General features: G+C 40.2%; 1 protein-coding gene and 1 non-coding gene across 6 annotated transcripts in view; both read right to left on the minus strand.

Annotated features, from left to right (window-relative positions):
• Positions 1-14,636, minus strand: part of BTBD7 (BTB domain containing 7) — an 82,210-nt gene extending 67,574 nt beyond the window's left edge. For 3 of the 5 annotated variants that reach the window (XM_054513847.2, XM_064571524.1, XM_064571523.1), the window contains exon 1: positions 14,384-14,540. Coding sequence is in view for 1 of the 5 variants with exons in the window: in XM_064571522.1 (XP_064427592.1) it covers positions 14,384-14,495 (112 nt within the window). In the remaining 4 variants the exon portion in view is untranslated. Of the gene's footprint in view, positions 1-13,859; positions 14,101-14,383 lie in introns of those variants that run through there. The other 2 variants (XM_064571522.1, XM_045901439.3) reach the window with 2 other exon arrangements.
• Positions 10,730-10,833, minus strand: LOC123862573 (U6 spliceosomal RNA). Its single transcript, XR_006795275.1, has one exon. It is a non-coding gene; the product is annotated as a U6 spliceosomal RNA (small nuclear RNA).
• Positions 14,637-16,342: the final 1,706 nt, after the last annotated feature.

Here is a 16,342-nt window from a genome sequence, read left to right on the forward strand (position 1 = left end):
TCATTTACTTTTTTTTAAAAAGATTTATTTCAGAGACAGAGTGTGGGAGAGAGGAGGAAAGGGAGAGAGAGAATCTCAAGCAGATGCCCCACTGAATGCAGAGCCCAACACGGGGCTCGATCTCACAACCCTGAGATCATGACCTAAGCAGAAATCAAAAGTCGGACGCTTAACTCACTGAGCCACCCAGGTGCCCCATAATTTATTTACTTCTGAGGATATGATTTATAAATGTCCTATCGATGTTTGCAAAGATAGAGTCTAAGAAGTGACACTGTTCTTTTTTTTTAAAGTAAGCTCTACACCCAACGTGGGGCTTCAGCTCATAACCCTATGAGCAAGAGTCACATACTCTACCAACTGAGTCAGCCAGGTGCCCTGACACTGTTCATTTTTTGAAGCCTAAAGCCATTTCTGGCATAACTGCATTACTGCATAGTGCCTGGTCAAACAAGGGTGATATTGAAGCTCTCTTCCAATTCTTAACATGTCTGAGTCCATGTGTTCTCCTAACAGTACCTGAGTAACTCTCATATATGCTATCAATAAGATATACTGGATATGAAAGCATTTTATTAACTACAATTTTTAGACATCACTTCTTGAAACAGATTCTCTTTATCAGTTGTTTCATTTCTGCCTTCTCTGAACAAAGATAATTTCCTTTGGGTTCACCGAGCCAAGAAAATTATACCTTAGAGGAAGAGGATATGTCTTCCATGTGGTAATCATTATTGGAATGAATGTCTTGTCAGCAGTAATATTTTGCCAGCATCTTTCACCCCACAAATGAAGAGATATATGATATTTTCTAGAATCATTAACAGAATATACAAATAAATTTCCCTAACATTTTTTCCATCTTAAGTTTTCCCTTACTTTTCTTTCTAAAGAGATTATCTTAAACCAATCCATTTCTTTATATGGGTACTAGGTACTGGTTGAGATATACAGGTCTTCATTTGACTCCTGAGTCATTTCCTTAAAAAGCATTTCCTGCCCCTACCTCGGGGCCTGCTATTCCCTATGCCTGAAACACTTTTCCCACAAAGTCCTCACATGGCTCACTCTCTCATTTTATTCAGATCTTTTTTCAAGTGCCATGCCCTCAAAGAGGCTTTCCCTAATCATCCTCTAAAAAATAACATGCCTTGGGGCGCTTGGGTGGCTCAGTCATTAAGCGTCTGCCTTTGGCTCAGGTCGTGATCCCAGGGCCCTGGGATCGAGCCCCACATCGGGTTCCCTGCTTCGCGGGAACCCTGCTTCTCCCTCTCCCACTCCCCCTGCTTGTGTTCCCTCTCTCGCTGTCTGTCAAATAAATAAATAAAATCTTAAAAAAAAAAAAAAATCAACATGCCATTTTATCCCATCATTCTCTATCCCCTTTCTTCAGTTTATTTTTCTCTACAGTGCTTTTCAGCATTTGAAATTATATACCTGTTTCTTATTAACAGTCTCACAATACAACGTAAGCTCCAGGAGAGCCAGAACTTCATGTATTCAACATTAAATCCTCAGCACATGGAACAGTGCCTGACAAATATGAGGTATTGAGTTGAAAACTCCTGAATGAAATCAGTTTTTTAAAAAATAAACATTACAGGTCGCCTGGGTGGCTCAGTTGGTTAAGCGTCTGCCTCCCATTCAGGTCATGATCCCAGGGTCTTGGGGTTGAGCCCTGCATCGTTGTCGGGCTCCCTGCTCAGCAGGAAGTCTGCTTCTCCCTCTGCCCCTCACCCCGCTTTCATGCTCTCTCTCTCAAATAAATAAAATCTTAAAAAAAAAAAAAATGTTACATAAGGAAAGACTTGTTTTTAATTATTCTTTAAGCTTTTCAATCCAAAAACTGTTTCTCAGGATCCACTGGATATAGTCTAAGCCTCACAGAAGAGTGTGATTTAAAAACTGCACTAGTATTTGGGAGGAAAAAATTTTTCCGAAAAAAAAAAAAGAAAGACACCTGAATCACAGTATACATACAGCCTTAAATATGACACTCTGTTGAGATGTTTCAAAATACATAAACAATAAAGTAATCATTTAAAAAAACCACACTGATTCCTCAAAAAATTAAACACAGAATTACCATATGATCCAGCAATTTCACTTCTGGCTATTAAAAAAATGAAAACGGACTCAAACAGCTACTTGTATTCCCATCTTCATAGCAACATTATTCATAATAGCCAAAAGGTGGAAGCAAACTAAGTGTCCATTAGACAGATAAATGGATGAACAAAATGGTACATAACATATAATTCAGCCTTTAAAAGGAAGGAAATTCTGATACAACAATGTGAATGTACTTAAAGCCACAGAACTGTACACTTAAAGCTGGTTAAAATGGTAAATGTTATTATATATATATATATATATACACACACATATATACATATTTTAATGTTACATATATTTTTAACCACAATTTTTTAAAAAGATTTTATTTATTTATTTGAGATAGAGAGCACAAGCAGGGGGAGAGGGAGAAGCAGACTCCCCGATGAACACAGAGCCCGACATGGGGCTCGATCTCGGGACCCTGGGATCATGACCTGAGCCGAAGGCAGACGCCTAACAGACTGAGCCACCCAGGCGCCCCTTTTAACCACAACTAAAAAAAGGTAAGTGGGAAAAATCTCCATTAAAACAGACAGAAAAGCAATGTCTTTCCTTTCTTTATATTCTTTTAATGACTATAGTGGGAGTGTCTTATAAGAGGACCATATAGTTTACAAAGTGCTTTTCACACAGTAATTCATTTTATTCTCATATCAAGTCTTCAACGTAGACAGGACAGGCTTCATTCTCTGATCCCTGAATGAGGCAGGGAAGGCAGAAAGGTGAAGCGACTTACCCAAAGTAAAATATACTGTAAAATGGCAAAGCCAAAACTAGATCCTAGGCATTCTGATCTCGAATTTACTGTTTTGTCTCAACAAGAAAGCATCTCAAGTCTTCAGTCCTATACCAACCTTTCCAAAGAGAACAGCCATGTCTTCCTTAAACTTCTCTATGTTCTTATTACTCAAGTCTTAAATTGTTACAAAGTTTCTATTTCATTACTCAATTAAGATTAAACAATAGATCTTAAATTAATCTCCAGTGCTCTGCACTGTTGGTGAACAATAACAAGTATCAACCACCTCTAGTGACTATGCTTCTATTTTCTTCTCTATTTTCCTTCCTATTACTTGTTTTTTCCTCCTTTGCAGAAGATACTTTTGCAATTTCTGTAATAAAGAAAAACCCTGAGCAGAAGGCAGATGCTTAACCGACTGAGCCACCCAGGTGCCCCCAACCATCTCTTTAAAGAAGCTCTAATTTCTTTCAGAGGGAAATGGTATTTAGAAACCACAATCTGGGTGCTATGGGAGCTAAGTGCCTTTTTAGTACACAGAGATAGGTAATTTTATACACACATAGCTATATAAGCATGTACATAGATACAAACAAATACATGAGTTTATACTGATGCTTCCAACTCATTTCAGATTTGTAGGGTTTTTACTTAATCTCATTGATCCTTCATCTGTTTCTCCTTTCTTACATGCCAAAACCCTATTCTCAATGCTGCCTACATAACTATTCATTTATTTTATCTCACAGTATACATGTAACAGCTGAGAATTATAATGTCAGTACTATCTACCATCAACAATATGATAAAGAAAATCATTTTATGTTTATTTTTTGCAATTTTTTCTACCCTTAGGATATTACCCAACTCAAGATATCCTACAAATTACCATGTATGTCAGTCACTTGGAGTAGTTTACTCTGTGTATCACTACCTGGAAGACACTTGCTAAGTTTTATGTTACTTTTGATTTTTAGGCATTGCATTTTTAACTTAATTGTGACATAATTCTGTAAAATATTTAGATGGGTTTAAAGTCAAAACCACAAAACAAGATATATTCAAAGACTAGATGCTCTCCCTGTCTACTCTAAGTTCACCCCTCCTCCCTGCCCCATAGGTAACTTCCCCACCCCCACCCCCCAAATATAAAAGTTCTTGGTCAGACTTGAAAACACTCTAAAACAGGTCCTTGGCAACCTCCAAATTATTCTTGATGACCCTGATATCCTTCTGGCCATAATCTTGGGACCAGATGGGCATATAAAAAGTTACCTTTACTAATACTTCTATATAATACCCCAAATTCCCTCTTTTTTGGCTACTATCCAATGGCTCCCTAATAGAAGCAATAATGAAATTAGCTAGTAACTTCCTTCTCCTATCTCTCTACTTCAGCATCTAATTTTAGGTAATATATGTCTAATTACAGTTAAACCTATGAGGCAATTAGTGGGTTTATTCTACTTTTTATATATTCTCCCCACATTTTTAATAATTAAACTTTATCTACAGAATTAAACTATTGAGTGTTACACACTATACTGTCTTTCAATCTTAGTCCCACATTAAAAAATATATTTAATGTCCATTACCAGTTTAAAAGTGTTCTTCAGAATACAGGTCCACAATCCCTTATCAGGTAGAAACCTCTGGAGCTAGATATGTTCTAAAGTGCAGACTTTTTCCCTCCTCTTTCTTTCTTCTCTAAGAAAGTAATATGATATGTGGATTATTTACTGTAATTATGTAAATCCTCCTAGTTAGGTTTAGCATAGCACCCCATAATCTAACAAATTAACATTTTGCAGTACAGTATATTAAATATTTAAACTAGGCTATGATAGTTTAGATGCCAAATGAATCCAGGTCATATAAGTGTTTGCCATCAAATGAGTCTCCCTAAAAAATGATTTTCAGAACTTTTGGAAATTCAAATTATAAATAAAAGAGTGTGGACCTGTAGCGAGTAGCTCAAGATCACGTAATAAAAATAGTATTTCCCCTACCCCACCACCAAAAAAGTCAAGTCAGAAAACATTTTTATGTATATTAAATGAAGATATCTTTTTTGGTATGGCTGACATATATATTAAATTTCAGGTGTACAACATAGTGAGTTGACAATTCTGTACATTACCCAATGTTCACCATGATTAGTTACCATGAAGATATCTTTTAAAATGGTATTTTTCTATAAAATTCCATGGTATTACTGCAAACAGAGATTATTTGTTAGAATTTTGCTTAGGAGAATCTTATTAAGCCCATGTGGGCTTTTTCTAATATAACCTATTGTAATTCAACACAGCTGTCAGTCCCCTGCTGATACTTTTATTTCCTATTAAAAATGCATTCTTAAAAGAATATAAAAGTACATCACATTCCACTAATCTATGCAGCATTCTTTTAAGTGTAACCATTAGAATTTTTAAACTAGAAATTGAGGGAAAGAATGCAAAGAAATGAGGAGATGAGCCTGGTTCTTAGAACTCTGGCTCTACTACAGAGAGTCATAGCTTAACTTTAGGGTGGGAGGTACCTGTGTTTTTGATAATAAAATGAAACTATATATTCTCAGTTTCATAACTAGTTTCTAGTTATGAAATACTTCTTAAATAAAATGCCTACTTTATAAATGTATATCTCACATGGTCTGAAATTTGTTATCTCTTAGCTGTTTAAATGATTTTAAAAAGATAATCTCTGAGGAGTCATGAACAACCTAGGAATAGTCACTATGGAAGTCTCATAGATCATCATTCTAAATAGGTTAAGAAAATCTAAACCAGTAAAAGAATCATTAAAAGAGATATTCAATTATTAAAAATAATTTTTAAGCATAGCTATAGTCGTCTCCCCTTATCCATGGGTTCACCTTCCACAGTGTGTGCTGCCAGAAGGTAAACAGTAGCTTAATGCTGTGTCACAATGCCTATGGTCACTCACCTCACTTCATCTCATCACACAGGCATTTATTTTATCATCTCACATCATCACAAGAAGGGTTAGCACAGTACAGTAAGATATTATGAGAGGGAGGGACCACATTCACATAACTTTTATTACATTATATTGTTAAAACTGTTCTATTATTATTGTTGTTGATCACTTCTTGGCCTTTTGGCCAAGAAGTATTGTTCATCTCTTAGTGTGCCTAATTTATAAATTAAACTTCATCCCAGGTATGTATATATATAGGAAAAAACTTAGCATATATATGGTTCAGTTCTATCTGCACTTTCAGACATCCACTAAGGGTCTGGGAACATATCCCCTGTGGACAAGGTGGACGGGGGGAGCCTATTGTAACTACAAATTACTATGGTGAAGTTAATTTATTTGACTCAAGCCAACAAATGGTGAAGTATACTGAGACAGGAATTTTAACTCTCCTTTCCCATCCTTCCTCTTCTGTCAGACTTTATTGCTGAAGCATGTGACAGAACTATGACTCTGTAATTAAGGCTATAATGAGATTTCTCTGTCATAAGCTATTACTAATATTTGCTACAATTCATCTAGTTCTGCCACAAAGCTTTTTTTGCTTACCAGAAAATTCTCATGTATAGTCTCAAGCAAGCAAGAAATATTTTGGGAAAGTCTGAAGACAAGAATAATTAGGTCTTATGAAGCACATTATGAAATTTTTCTCTAAAGAACACTTCACAAATAAATCCAAGATAAAACAGACCTGAATATACTTTCAAAATATTGGTAAAAAATACACATATTATACTTGAAGTTCTGGAATTCAAGTCTCCTAAAGAAGGAAGGAAGGAAGGAAATTGCACAGTAACAACACAATTCATTATTGCTCCTTCCAGGACTCCAACATTAGTAAGACTTTTCATAAAATTTAAGGGACTGTGGCCCGAGGAGACTGTCAACCTTTTTATCTAAGTGCACATTTTTAGAAAATAATTAAGGGCAAGCAAAGAACACTTTGTATATCTAGTCTAACTGAATTCTCCATTTCCCTTTAGTTTAAAGACAGTAACATACCTCATGTTTATTTAAAAATTATTTACAAAACCCTTTTTCATGTTATTATTTCAAACTAACAACTCATTGCTGAGTATCTATAATGTAGCAGACACTGTGCTCCATCCTGTAGGCTTTGGCTCAAAGTACAGGGAGTTATGTGGAGGAGTCAAACATACAAGCAAGTGGGGGATTACAGTAGAGTGCAACAGGGCTGGAAGAGTGGGCCAAAGTACTAAGTGAGTGAGTGTACGACTACTGGTAAAGGTCATATTTGAACTGGGTCTTGAAGAACAAACATGACTGCATGAATAAGGAGATTTTTGATGGCAAATAACTCCAAAGAAACGGCTTCAACAATAAGGAATTTATCTGTCAGGTGGAGAAATCCCATGGAAGGGAAAGCCCCAGGCCCCAGTACAGTATGTCTAAAATGATGTTATCATGGACCTACGTTCATTTTCTCTGATCTACCATCTTCCAGGCATGCTTCATTATCCCTTGTGGTCACAAGACAGCTGCCAGTGGCAACTGGGGTCATCTATTCTCTTGTTTATATACAATAAGGGAAAAAGTCCTCTCCCCCAGAAACAGAATGTCTCCTTCCCTTCAATCTGACTGGGACAAATAACAGTTTACAGGGAAATGCCCTGAGCTGACTGGCCTGGAGTAATCAAAATCTACCCCTGGAGTTGGTGATGAATCATCTTCTCAGAGTCTCCTGGATAACAAAGAGAAAGAACTCCAAGCACTGGGATAAACACATGAAAAACAGAAGCACAGGAAACAAGAAACAGCTTGGTATGGCTGGAGTGATGGGAAATCTAAGGTTGGACATGGTCTACAAACTCTCGTGAGTTTGGACTTTATCCTATAAGCAATGAGAAGTTAACACAGGTTTTTTAAGTAGAGAAATAACATGCCTGAATTTTTAAAGAAACAAATGTGGTAGCAATATAGAGAATAGAGAAGGAACGGAAGAGTGGAAGAACAAATGACAGAGACGTTGGTAGGCTGTTCAATAAACAGTTCACTGGTAAGAAAGTGGTGACAGGAAGGGGAAGAATTGAATAGCAAACACAGGATGGCAAAACTGCTTTGTAAAACATTGTATATTTCTATGAAAATCACACACACAGGAGGAAAATTAAGCCCCATACAGGTTAAATGGCTTGCTTAAAATCACAAATCTATAAGCAGTAGTCAGAATCTGAACAGAGGTTTGATTCTCAGCCCAATGTTCTATCTAAAAACTCCCAACAATGCTCAAAAAACGTTTTTGAATCCTGTGATGTAAAGGATGCTCTAGTGATTCCTATTTATTCCAACCTTAACATATTGTTCACTACATGGATTCAATATCAATTTACTTAGCAGTACATTATACATTTTTGAAGTTTCTATGTTATTTGAGATAGTGAGGATGTTGTGAAAACTCAATTTGTAATGTCAAATTTACAGACTGTCAAAGGATTCTAAAAACCACTGCAGTTTGCATTAAAAGAATTTTGAATTTGTTTTGCAAATAAACTAGGTACTGAATATTTGAAATGCATTATAAATCTGGAGCCAACAGGCACCTGAAAAGTTTCTTCTAAGTTATGCCTCCCTTTGAAATTTTGGATTCTGATAACCAACTTCCACTATCATCAATTTGAAAGATGTTGCCTCACTTTTAAAGACACTTGTTTTAGAAAAAGTCACTTGCTTGTTTCTTTTTACAGTGGTGAAGTCTGATTTTGTTTGGTTTCCAATGTATCGAGACTGGATTAACAGGGAAGATGGTTTAAAATAAAAATAAATGTTTTCCATTAAAAAATTATAAGCAAAAATACAGTTTTTAGCTTATTGGCTTAAATCTTAAGTCTGCTTCTGAACTCAATGAATAACTATAGGGAGCACCTGTGTGCCTGGCACTATACTATGTTAGATGCTGGGAATACAGCTGTGAACAAATCATACTATAGTTATTCAGGCATATATTTGTATGATTATTTTGATTAGTGTCAGTCTTCCCTACTGAATTAACTACAGTACTATTTTTCTTCAGCCAAAACATGACTGCAAATGTACACAGATGATGCCTAAAACATCAACTGGGCATTAACATGTTATTTTGCTGATGACAGCAGAATTTTCTCTGTCACCAGGCTAGAGACACTCTCAGCACCCACAACTGAGTTTTTTTCTCCTTCATAAAAACATACCTGCTAAAACACTCAGCTAATCAGGAATATAAGGAAACTATTTCAACATAATAAAGGAAAACCCACGGCTATCATCATACTGAATGGTCACAGATTGAAAGTTTTTCCTCTAAGATCAGGACAAGACAAGGATGTATATTTTCACCACCTGTATTCAATATAGTTATGGAAGTCCTAGCCAGAACAATTAGGCAGGAAAAAGAAATAAAACGCATTCTAATTGGAAGGAAGAAGTAAAATTATTTTTGTTCAAAGACATTATCTTATGTGTAGAAAATTCCAGATTACATACACACACACACAAACACACATCTGTTAGAATAAATGCTTTCAGTAAAGCTGCAGGATAAAAAGTTAACACACAAAAATGAGCTGTGTGCATTAACAATGAATAATCCAAAAAGGAAATTAAGAGATCAATCCTGTTTGTGATAGTATCAAAAAAATAAAATACTCAGGAATAAACTTAACCAAGTAGATGAAAGATTTTTACACTGAAAACCACAAAATGTTCTGGGAAGAAATTAAAGATACAAATAAATTGAAAGATATTTGGTGTTTATGGACTGTAAGACCTAATATGTCAATAGTGCTTCAATCTATAAATTCAATGCAATCCCTATTAAAAAAATCCCAATGGCTTTTTTTTTTTTTTCTTCCCCGCAAAAACTGAAAAATCCACCCTGGAATTCATTTGGAATCTCAAAGGACCACAAACAGCCAAAACAATCTTGATTTAGAACAACGTTGGAGGTCTCACACTTCCAGATTTCAAAAATTACTATAAAGCTACAGTAATCAAAACAATGTGATACTGGCATAAAGACAGACTCACAGACCTACAGAATAGAGAGTTCAGAAATAAACCCTTGCATGGTATAATCAAGTCATTTTCAGTAAGGATGCCAAAACCATTCAATGGAAAAACACAGTCTTTTCAACAAATGGTGCTGGGAAAACTGGGTATCTGCATGCAAGGACCTAAACGTAAGTTTTTTAGGGGGAAAGCTTCATAACTTTGGATTCGGCAATGATTTCTTGGATATAACACCAAAACATAAGCAACAACAACAGAAAAACTATGTAAGTTGGACTTCACCAAAATGCATCAAAGGCCACTCAACAGAGTGAAAAGGTATGCGTGGAATGGCAGATATATTTGCAAATCCTATATCTGATAAGGGATTGATATCCAGAATATATAAAGAATTCCTACAACTCAACAAAAAAGCAAACAACTAGATTAAAAATGGTAAAAGAACTTAATAGCAGGGTGTCTGGGTGGCTCAGCTGGTTAAGCGTCTGCATCTGGCTCAGTTCATCAACCCAGGGTCCTGGGATCCAGCCCTGCATTAGGCTCCCTGCTTGGCGGGGAGCCTGCTTCTCCCTCTCCCTCTGCCGCTCCGCCTGCTTGTGCTCTCCCACTCTGTCAAATAAATAAATAAATCTTAAAAAAAAAAAAAAGAACTTAATAGGTATTTTTTTTTTGAAAGTAGAAAATTTAGTAAGACTGTTACAATATGGCATGAGACATCAAATAATTAATGGTTACTGAGTATTTGAAGAACCTGGAAAATATGCTGCCCTCAGTCACCAGTAATCAGATCCTTGAAGTGTTTGTTTGTTTAATCATTTCATGTATTTGTGCAAGTCCTGTGCACAATGAAGTGACCAAGACACACAACAGTCCAAACGCTTCATGAATTTGCATGTCTTCCTTGTGCAGGAGCCATGCTAATCTCTGTATCATTCCAATTTTAGTATATGTGCTGCCGAAACAAGCACAATAGATATTTCTCCAAGGAACATATACAAAAGGCTGATAAGCACAAGAAGAGATCATTAAACATTAGGGAAATACAAATCAAAACTAAAATGGGGGCACCTGGCTGGTTCAGTTGGTGGAGCATGTGACTCGTGGTCGTACTTGTGAGTTTGAGCCCCATGTTGAGTGTAGAAATTATTTAAAAAAAACCACAATAATGATAAACTACTTTACACCCATTTGAATGGCTATTACCAAAATAACAGAAAACAACAAGTGTTGGTGAGAATGTGGAGAAATTGGAGCCTTTGTGCATTGCTGGTGGGAATGTAAAATTTGGGGGGTATATACCCCAAAGAAATGAAAGCACAGACTCAAACAGACATTTGTACACTCATATTCATAGCAACATTATTCATAACAGCCAAAAGGTGGAAGCAAACCAAGTATCCACTGACAGATAAATGAACAAAAATGGATGTACATACATACAATGAAATAGTATTCAGCCTTAAGAATGAAGGAAATTCTGACAGATGCTACAACATGAATGAACCTTAAAAACATCATGCCAGTCACAAAAGGATAAATACTGTATGATTCCACTTACATGAGGTACCTAGAGTAGTCAAATTTATACAGACAAAAAGTAGATAATGGTTGCCAGGGGGTTGGGGGTAAGGGAAATGGGGAGTTAGTATTTAACAGGTATAGAGTTTCAGGGGGGAGAAATGAAGAGTTCTGGGGATGGGAGGTGGTGATGGTTGCACAACAATGTGGATGTACTTAATGCCACAGAACTATACACTTAAAACTGGTTAAAATGTCAAATTTTATGTTTATGTACATTTTACCACAATAAAAACAAAAACAACACCTGCCATGCATCCTTCCTACGGACTCTATCCTAGCCTAGGTTCTCATCTCTTCCTATTTAGGTAACTGCAACAGCTACTGTCATTGCTGGTTCATTCCATTCTCTCCTCATTCGAACTCAACCTGTAGATCACTCACAGGTTCATCTTGCTGGTTTGTCATACTAATATCTGGCTTCCAACCTTACAAAGGCTCCCATATCTTGCCCAAGAAGATGAAAATCCAAATCTCCTCGGGGTGCCTGGATGGCTCAGTCATTAAGCGTCGGCCTTGAGCTCAGGTCATGATCCCAGAGTCCTGGGATCGAGCCCCACACTGGGCTCCCTGCTCAGCAGGAAGCCTGCTTCTCCCTCTCCCAGTCCCCCTGCTTGTGTTCCCTCTCTTGCTGTGTCTCTCTCTGTCAAATAAATAAATAAAATCTTAAAAAAAAAAAAAAAAAAAGGAAATCCAAATCTCCTCAATCTAGTACTCAAACCTTTCGAGATATCCTTCCAACTGTGCGATTTTTTTTCCTTTTAGTTTCCCAAATCCAGCTGCCAGCTCATCCTAATTTCCCTCCATTCCCCTCCCCCAAAGCTAATCTCCACATCATATTCTCGCTTTTCCCTCACAGAGTAACTGCTCCAGTATCTCTGTAAATCTAAACCCTCATAGGCTAGCTCAAGTCCCAAGTGTTCCAGGAAGTTCTTTAGACTCCTGAGGCCTCACTCATCTCCCTCTAACCAGAACACCTACAGTATTCTTTGTATTAATAGAATGTACTAGATTGTCTCCTAGACTCATAAGGGTACATCTTATCTTTCCTGAGGGCAAAGTCTATATATTACACTTCTTTTTTTTCTCCTCTCACAACTAATATAATGCAAAACGCAAAGCAGATTTTCAATAATCACCAGGGTAACTGAACACAAGGTACAACTTTGATATGTGCGTTTCACTGACTAGAACATGATTAGAATCATTTGACATTATTGCATTTCTGAAGGTTAACCTGTGACACACAACAAAGAAAACTGCTGTAATTCACTAAGAAAATACATGGAAACTAGGCGGTATAACCTAGCAAACACGGGTGTTTTAAATCTTAAAATCAGAGTCTCATACAAAACTTGTTTAAATGCTGGTACTGGGGCACAGAACAGTAGAATAGTTAGGCTTTGTGGGACAGAATATTGACTTACGTATGGGTTTTACTGAATGCATGCAAGAATGAGCCATGCCTATAACTGGGTGAAAATATAGTTATAGGCCTATGAAAACTCAAAATGAAATGTCAGTTTTATTAAATTCAGTTTAGGGAAAACCGTCTCATCAGTTACTTGTGGTAACTGAGGGTAGCTGTCAGAATGAGAGTGAGGCGCTTTCTCATTTCTGCTTTCAACTTTACCGCACAAAGACCTAGGGATGGGAACCAGTATTGGTGAAGAATGCCATCAGTGAGGAGTAACAGGCTCAGGAGTGTAGTGAGAAGAGCTCTCTAAATGGGGGCGTAGGGAGGCCCAGATCCTAGTTTTGGCCCAATCCCCAGCCAGTTGTAGGACCCACAGCAAGTCACTCATCTCCCTGGGCCTAGTTTCTCAGCTTTAAAACAAGTCATACCAGATCTCTAAAGGTTTTTCTGACTCCAAAATTCCAGGACAAGTTTAATCACAGCTTCTATTCACATGTATGACTCTTGCTATTTCAAATCTTTCTTCCACATTGCCGGAAGAAAGTAATGTATTTCAACAATCTAAAAGAAATAGATGCCATTCAGAGACAAAAGATTCGGTTAGTTGAAAAAAAACTAAGTAATTCTGTAAAAATGCCTATTTTCTCATGACAATAAGATGTTTTGGCAGAAGGAACATCTCTCTGGTAAAGATAACCAAGACTGCTTCTGTAAATTAGGCCTAATCCAGAGTATTATCTGTGCTGGTATGTGAAGGGGTGCTATTGTAGTTCAAAGCAGAAACAACACTCGCCAGAGCTTCTCCAAAAAGACGGTGAGAAAGTTCTCATCCTCGGGGTAAGGCTAGTAAACAGCTGTGCAAATAATAAGGCACTGAAAACGCACGCTTTCAGCCCTTCCAGTACTCCAAGCACAGACTCCTTTATCAAACACCAGGTATTGTCTTCCTCCCAACCTGTCAAAACGCAATTCCAGTTTGATCCCGGAACAGTAACTTACCCGGACGATCTAACTTCTCTCCTCCCCGGGCGCAGCCGTCCGCAGGCCTGTTCCCTCCCCTATTCCTGCCGGCCGCTCTCACGCCCACCCCGGGGCGGTCGCAGCCCCGCAGCCGGGTAAAACGCGTCCGAATCTGGGGAGCGGTTTCCCGGCGTCCTGGGAGCGGCGGGTCCCGCCCCTTGGAACCCGGAGCCGGCCAGGCCGCCGTCGCGGCCACCTCGGGCTGCTCTCCCCGCCCCGAGCGCCACACCTCGCGCCTCTGCCCCCGGGACGACGGCGCACAGCCCAGTCTGCCCCTGGGAGCGCACGGGCACCGGTCAGTTCGCCGCCGCCGCCGCCGCCGCCGCCTCAGCCCCAGACCCACGACTGCCCTCCCCCGCCGGCGGCCTGGCGCCCCCCGCGGCGGCCCAGCCCCAGCCCGGCGCCCCCACCTCCTAGGCACAGCCCCTTCCTTGCCGGGACGCCCCGCGCGACGCCGGGCACAGCCTCGGCTCCCAGCCTCAGAGACACCGAGGGACACTCACCCCGGAGGTTCCTCCCGCCGCTGCTGCTGCTGCCGCCGCTGGGGCCGCGGCCGTCGCCCCCGCCGCCGCCACCAGCACCGCCGTCCGCACCGGCGCCAGCACCCCCGGCCATCCTCCTCCTGCCGCCGCCGCCGCCGCCGCCGCCGCCCTCTCCGCTCCTGTCAGTGGTTCAGGCTCCGGGGCTGCTCCAGGTTCCCCTCGCCGCCATTTTGACTCCTAGAGGGAGCAGGAGGGGCTCGGCTCGGCGCGGCCCTGGGGCGCCTGCGCGGCGCTGCGGAGCCGGCCCTAGCTCCCGCCCGCCCCCGCCCCCGCCGTCGCCGCCGCGCCTGCGGTCACGTGGGCTCGCGCGCCGGGCCGGGCCGGGCCGGAGAGGCGGGTCGTGGGCCCGGGCAGCGGTCGAAGCCGAGTGCGCGCGCATTATTTCTTCTCCACGCTGGGGAGCGCAGCGCGGGACGTCCGGAGTTTGAAGCGCGTTGCGGCATCCTGCTTCCTTCGGGGAATTGTGACAAATCATTAAATGTGTCAGAACGGAATTATAATAACTACGTTACTGGACGATCAGTTCTACCCAATTCATGCTGCCATTTGGCGGCCGGCATCCTGATCGATCGCACATCTTGCATTGTCAGAGAAGGCAGCGCTTCCGCGGAAAACTCCTTTCTGACAATCTCGGCGTTTCGGCGGCTTCTAGGCAGTTTATCTTCACCTCTGTCTGCGTGGTGCTTTTATAGGCAGCACCTTGCTACTTGCCATAGCAGGTTTAAAAAAAAAATCTCAAAGACACGGAAAAGTTTTCCTCAACAAAATGTCTCCGTAAATGAGGGACAAGAATTGATGAAAGCGCATGATCTCTGCTTGGATGAGCCAAATCGCCCTTCCCTGGATGCCCCTTGTCTGGGAGTTTGCAATAATTCCAGCGATGCCATGACAAAAACACCTGGTATTTATTAAACACCTTGTAGTGCTTAAAACACCGTTAAATACATGGCTTCGTTTGAACACCAAGCCACCCTTTGAAGTAGTCGGGACAGGTATTACGGTTACAGTCGTTTTACAGCTAAGAAATAGTCTCGGAAATCCTCAGTGGTCTGCCCTGCGGCACACACGCAGCATTAATAAGTAGGCGTGAGCAAGCCCAGACTAGAAGTCCAGACATTCTGACCCTGGTCGCCAGGCACATCACCCCTCACAGTTCTCAGGTAGGGCTTAGAAATACCCGATGTATTTGTCCTCTGGGAATTTATTTAAAATCCTCTTGAAAGTATTTTCATTTTCAGTCCCCACCCACCCTTTGAGAAACAAGTTTTCCAAGTCACAGCGAGTCTTTCTGTTGTTCTCAAACCACCTCTAGGCTTACAAGAATAAGAGCAATTTCTCATTTTGTCATGTTTTTCATCATCTCTTGGTCCTTTATTATTTTATCCAAGCATTTCATATGTGGTTGGAGAATTTGGGTTTTTCGGTTTTTTTTTTTTTTTTGGCATCCTTCCAACCTTTATCCAAAAATGTAAAAAGTGTTAAAAATGTGTAATCCTGAGCTTCAGATGCTGGCTTTCAACCTCATAGCAAATGGGGGGAGAGGGTCAGAATAGAAGTTCAGGGTTCCTCCCACTCCCGGAGAAAAGGGAAGCGCCAGGCATGGTATAGGATTAGAAGAACACTAGGGTGCTATGGAGAATGGGGCCCCCTTCGCTTCTGAGGGCCCCCCCAACCCTCCTCTTCAATGAAGAAGACCCATTTAAAATTACTGAAACTTGCACAGGAATCTGGTCCAAAGCGTATGTGGCAGGCAGCTAGCTGACCAAAGAGGAATTAGGGCTTGTCCCCATTTCTTGGCAGGCAAAATGGGGTGCAACTCAGCTTCCACCTCCTCACTCCCCTCTTCTTTGCTCTCTTCCTCAGAAACGTCATTGCTAACAGCAATAATCTGGTGCTGCCGGGTGATCCACACAGGACCAG

Source organism: Mirounga angustirostris, unplaced genomic scaffold (genome assembly GCF_029215605.1).
Source record: "Mirounga angustirostris isolate CCGP_5_RB_7025 unplaced genomic scaffold, mMirAng1.0.hap1 SCAF_9, whole genome shotgun sequence".
Lineage (NCBI taxonomy): Eukaryota > Metazoa > Chordata > Mammalia > Carnivora > Phocidae > Mirounga > Mirounga angustirostris.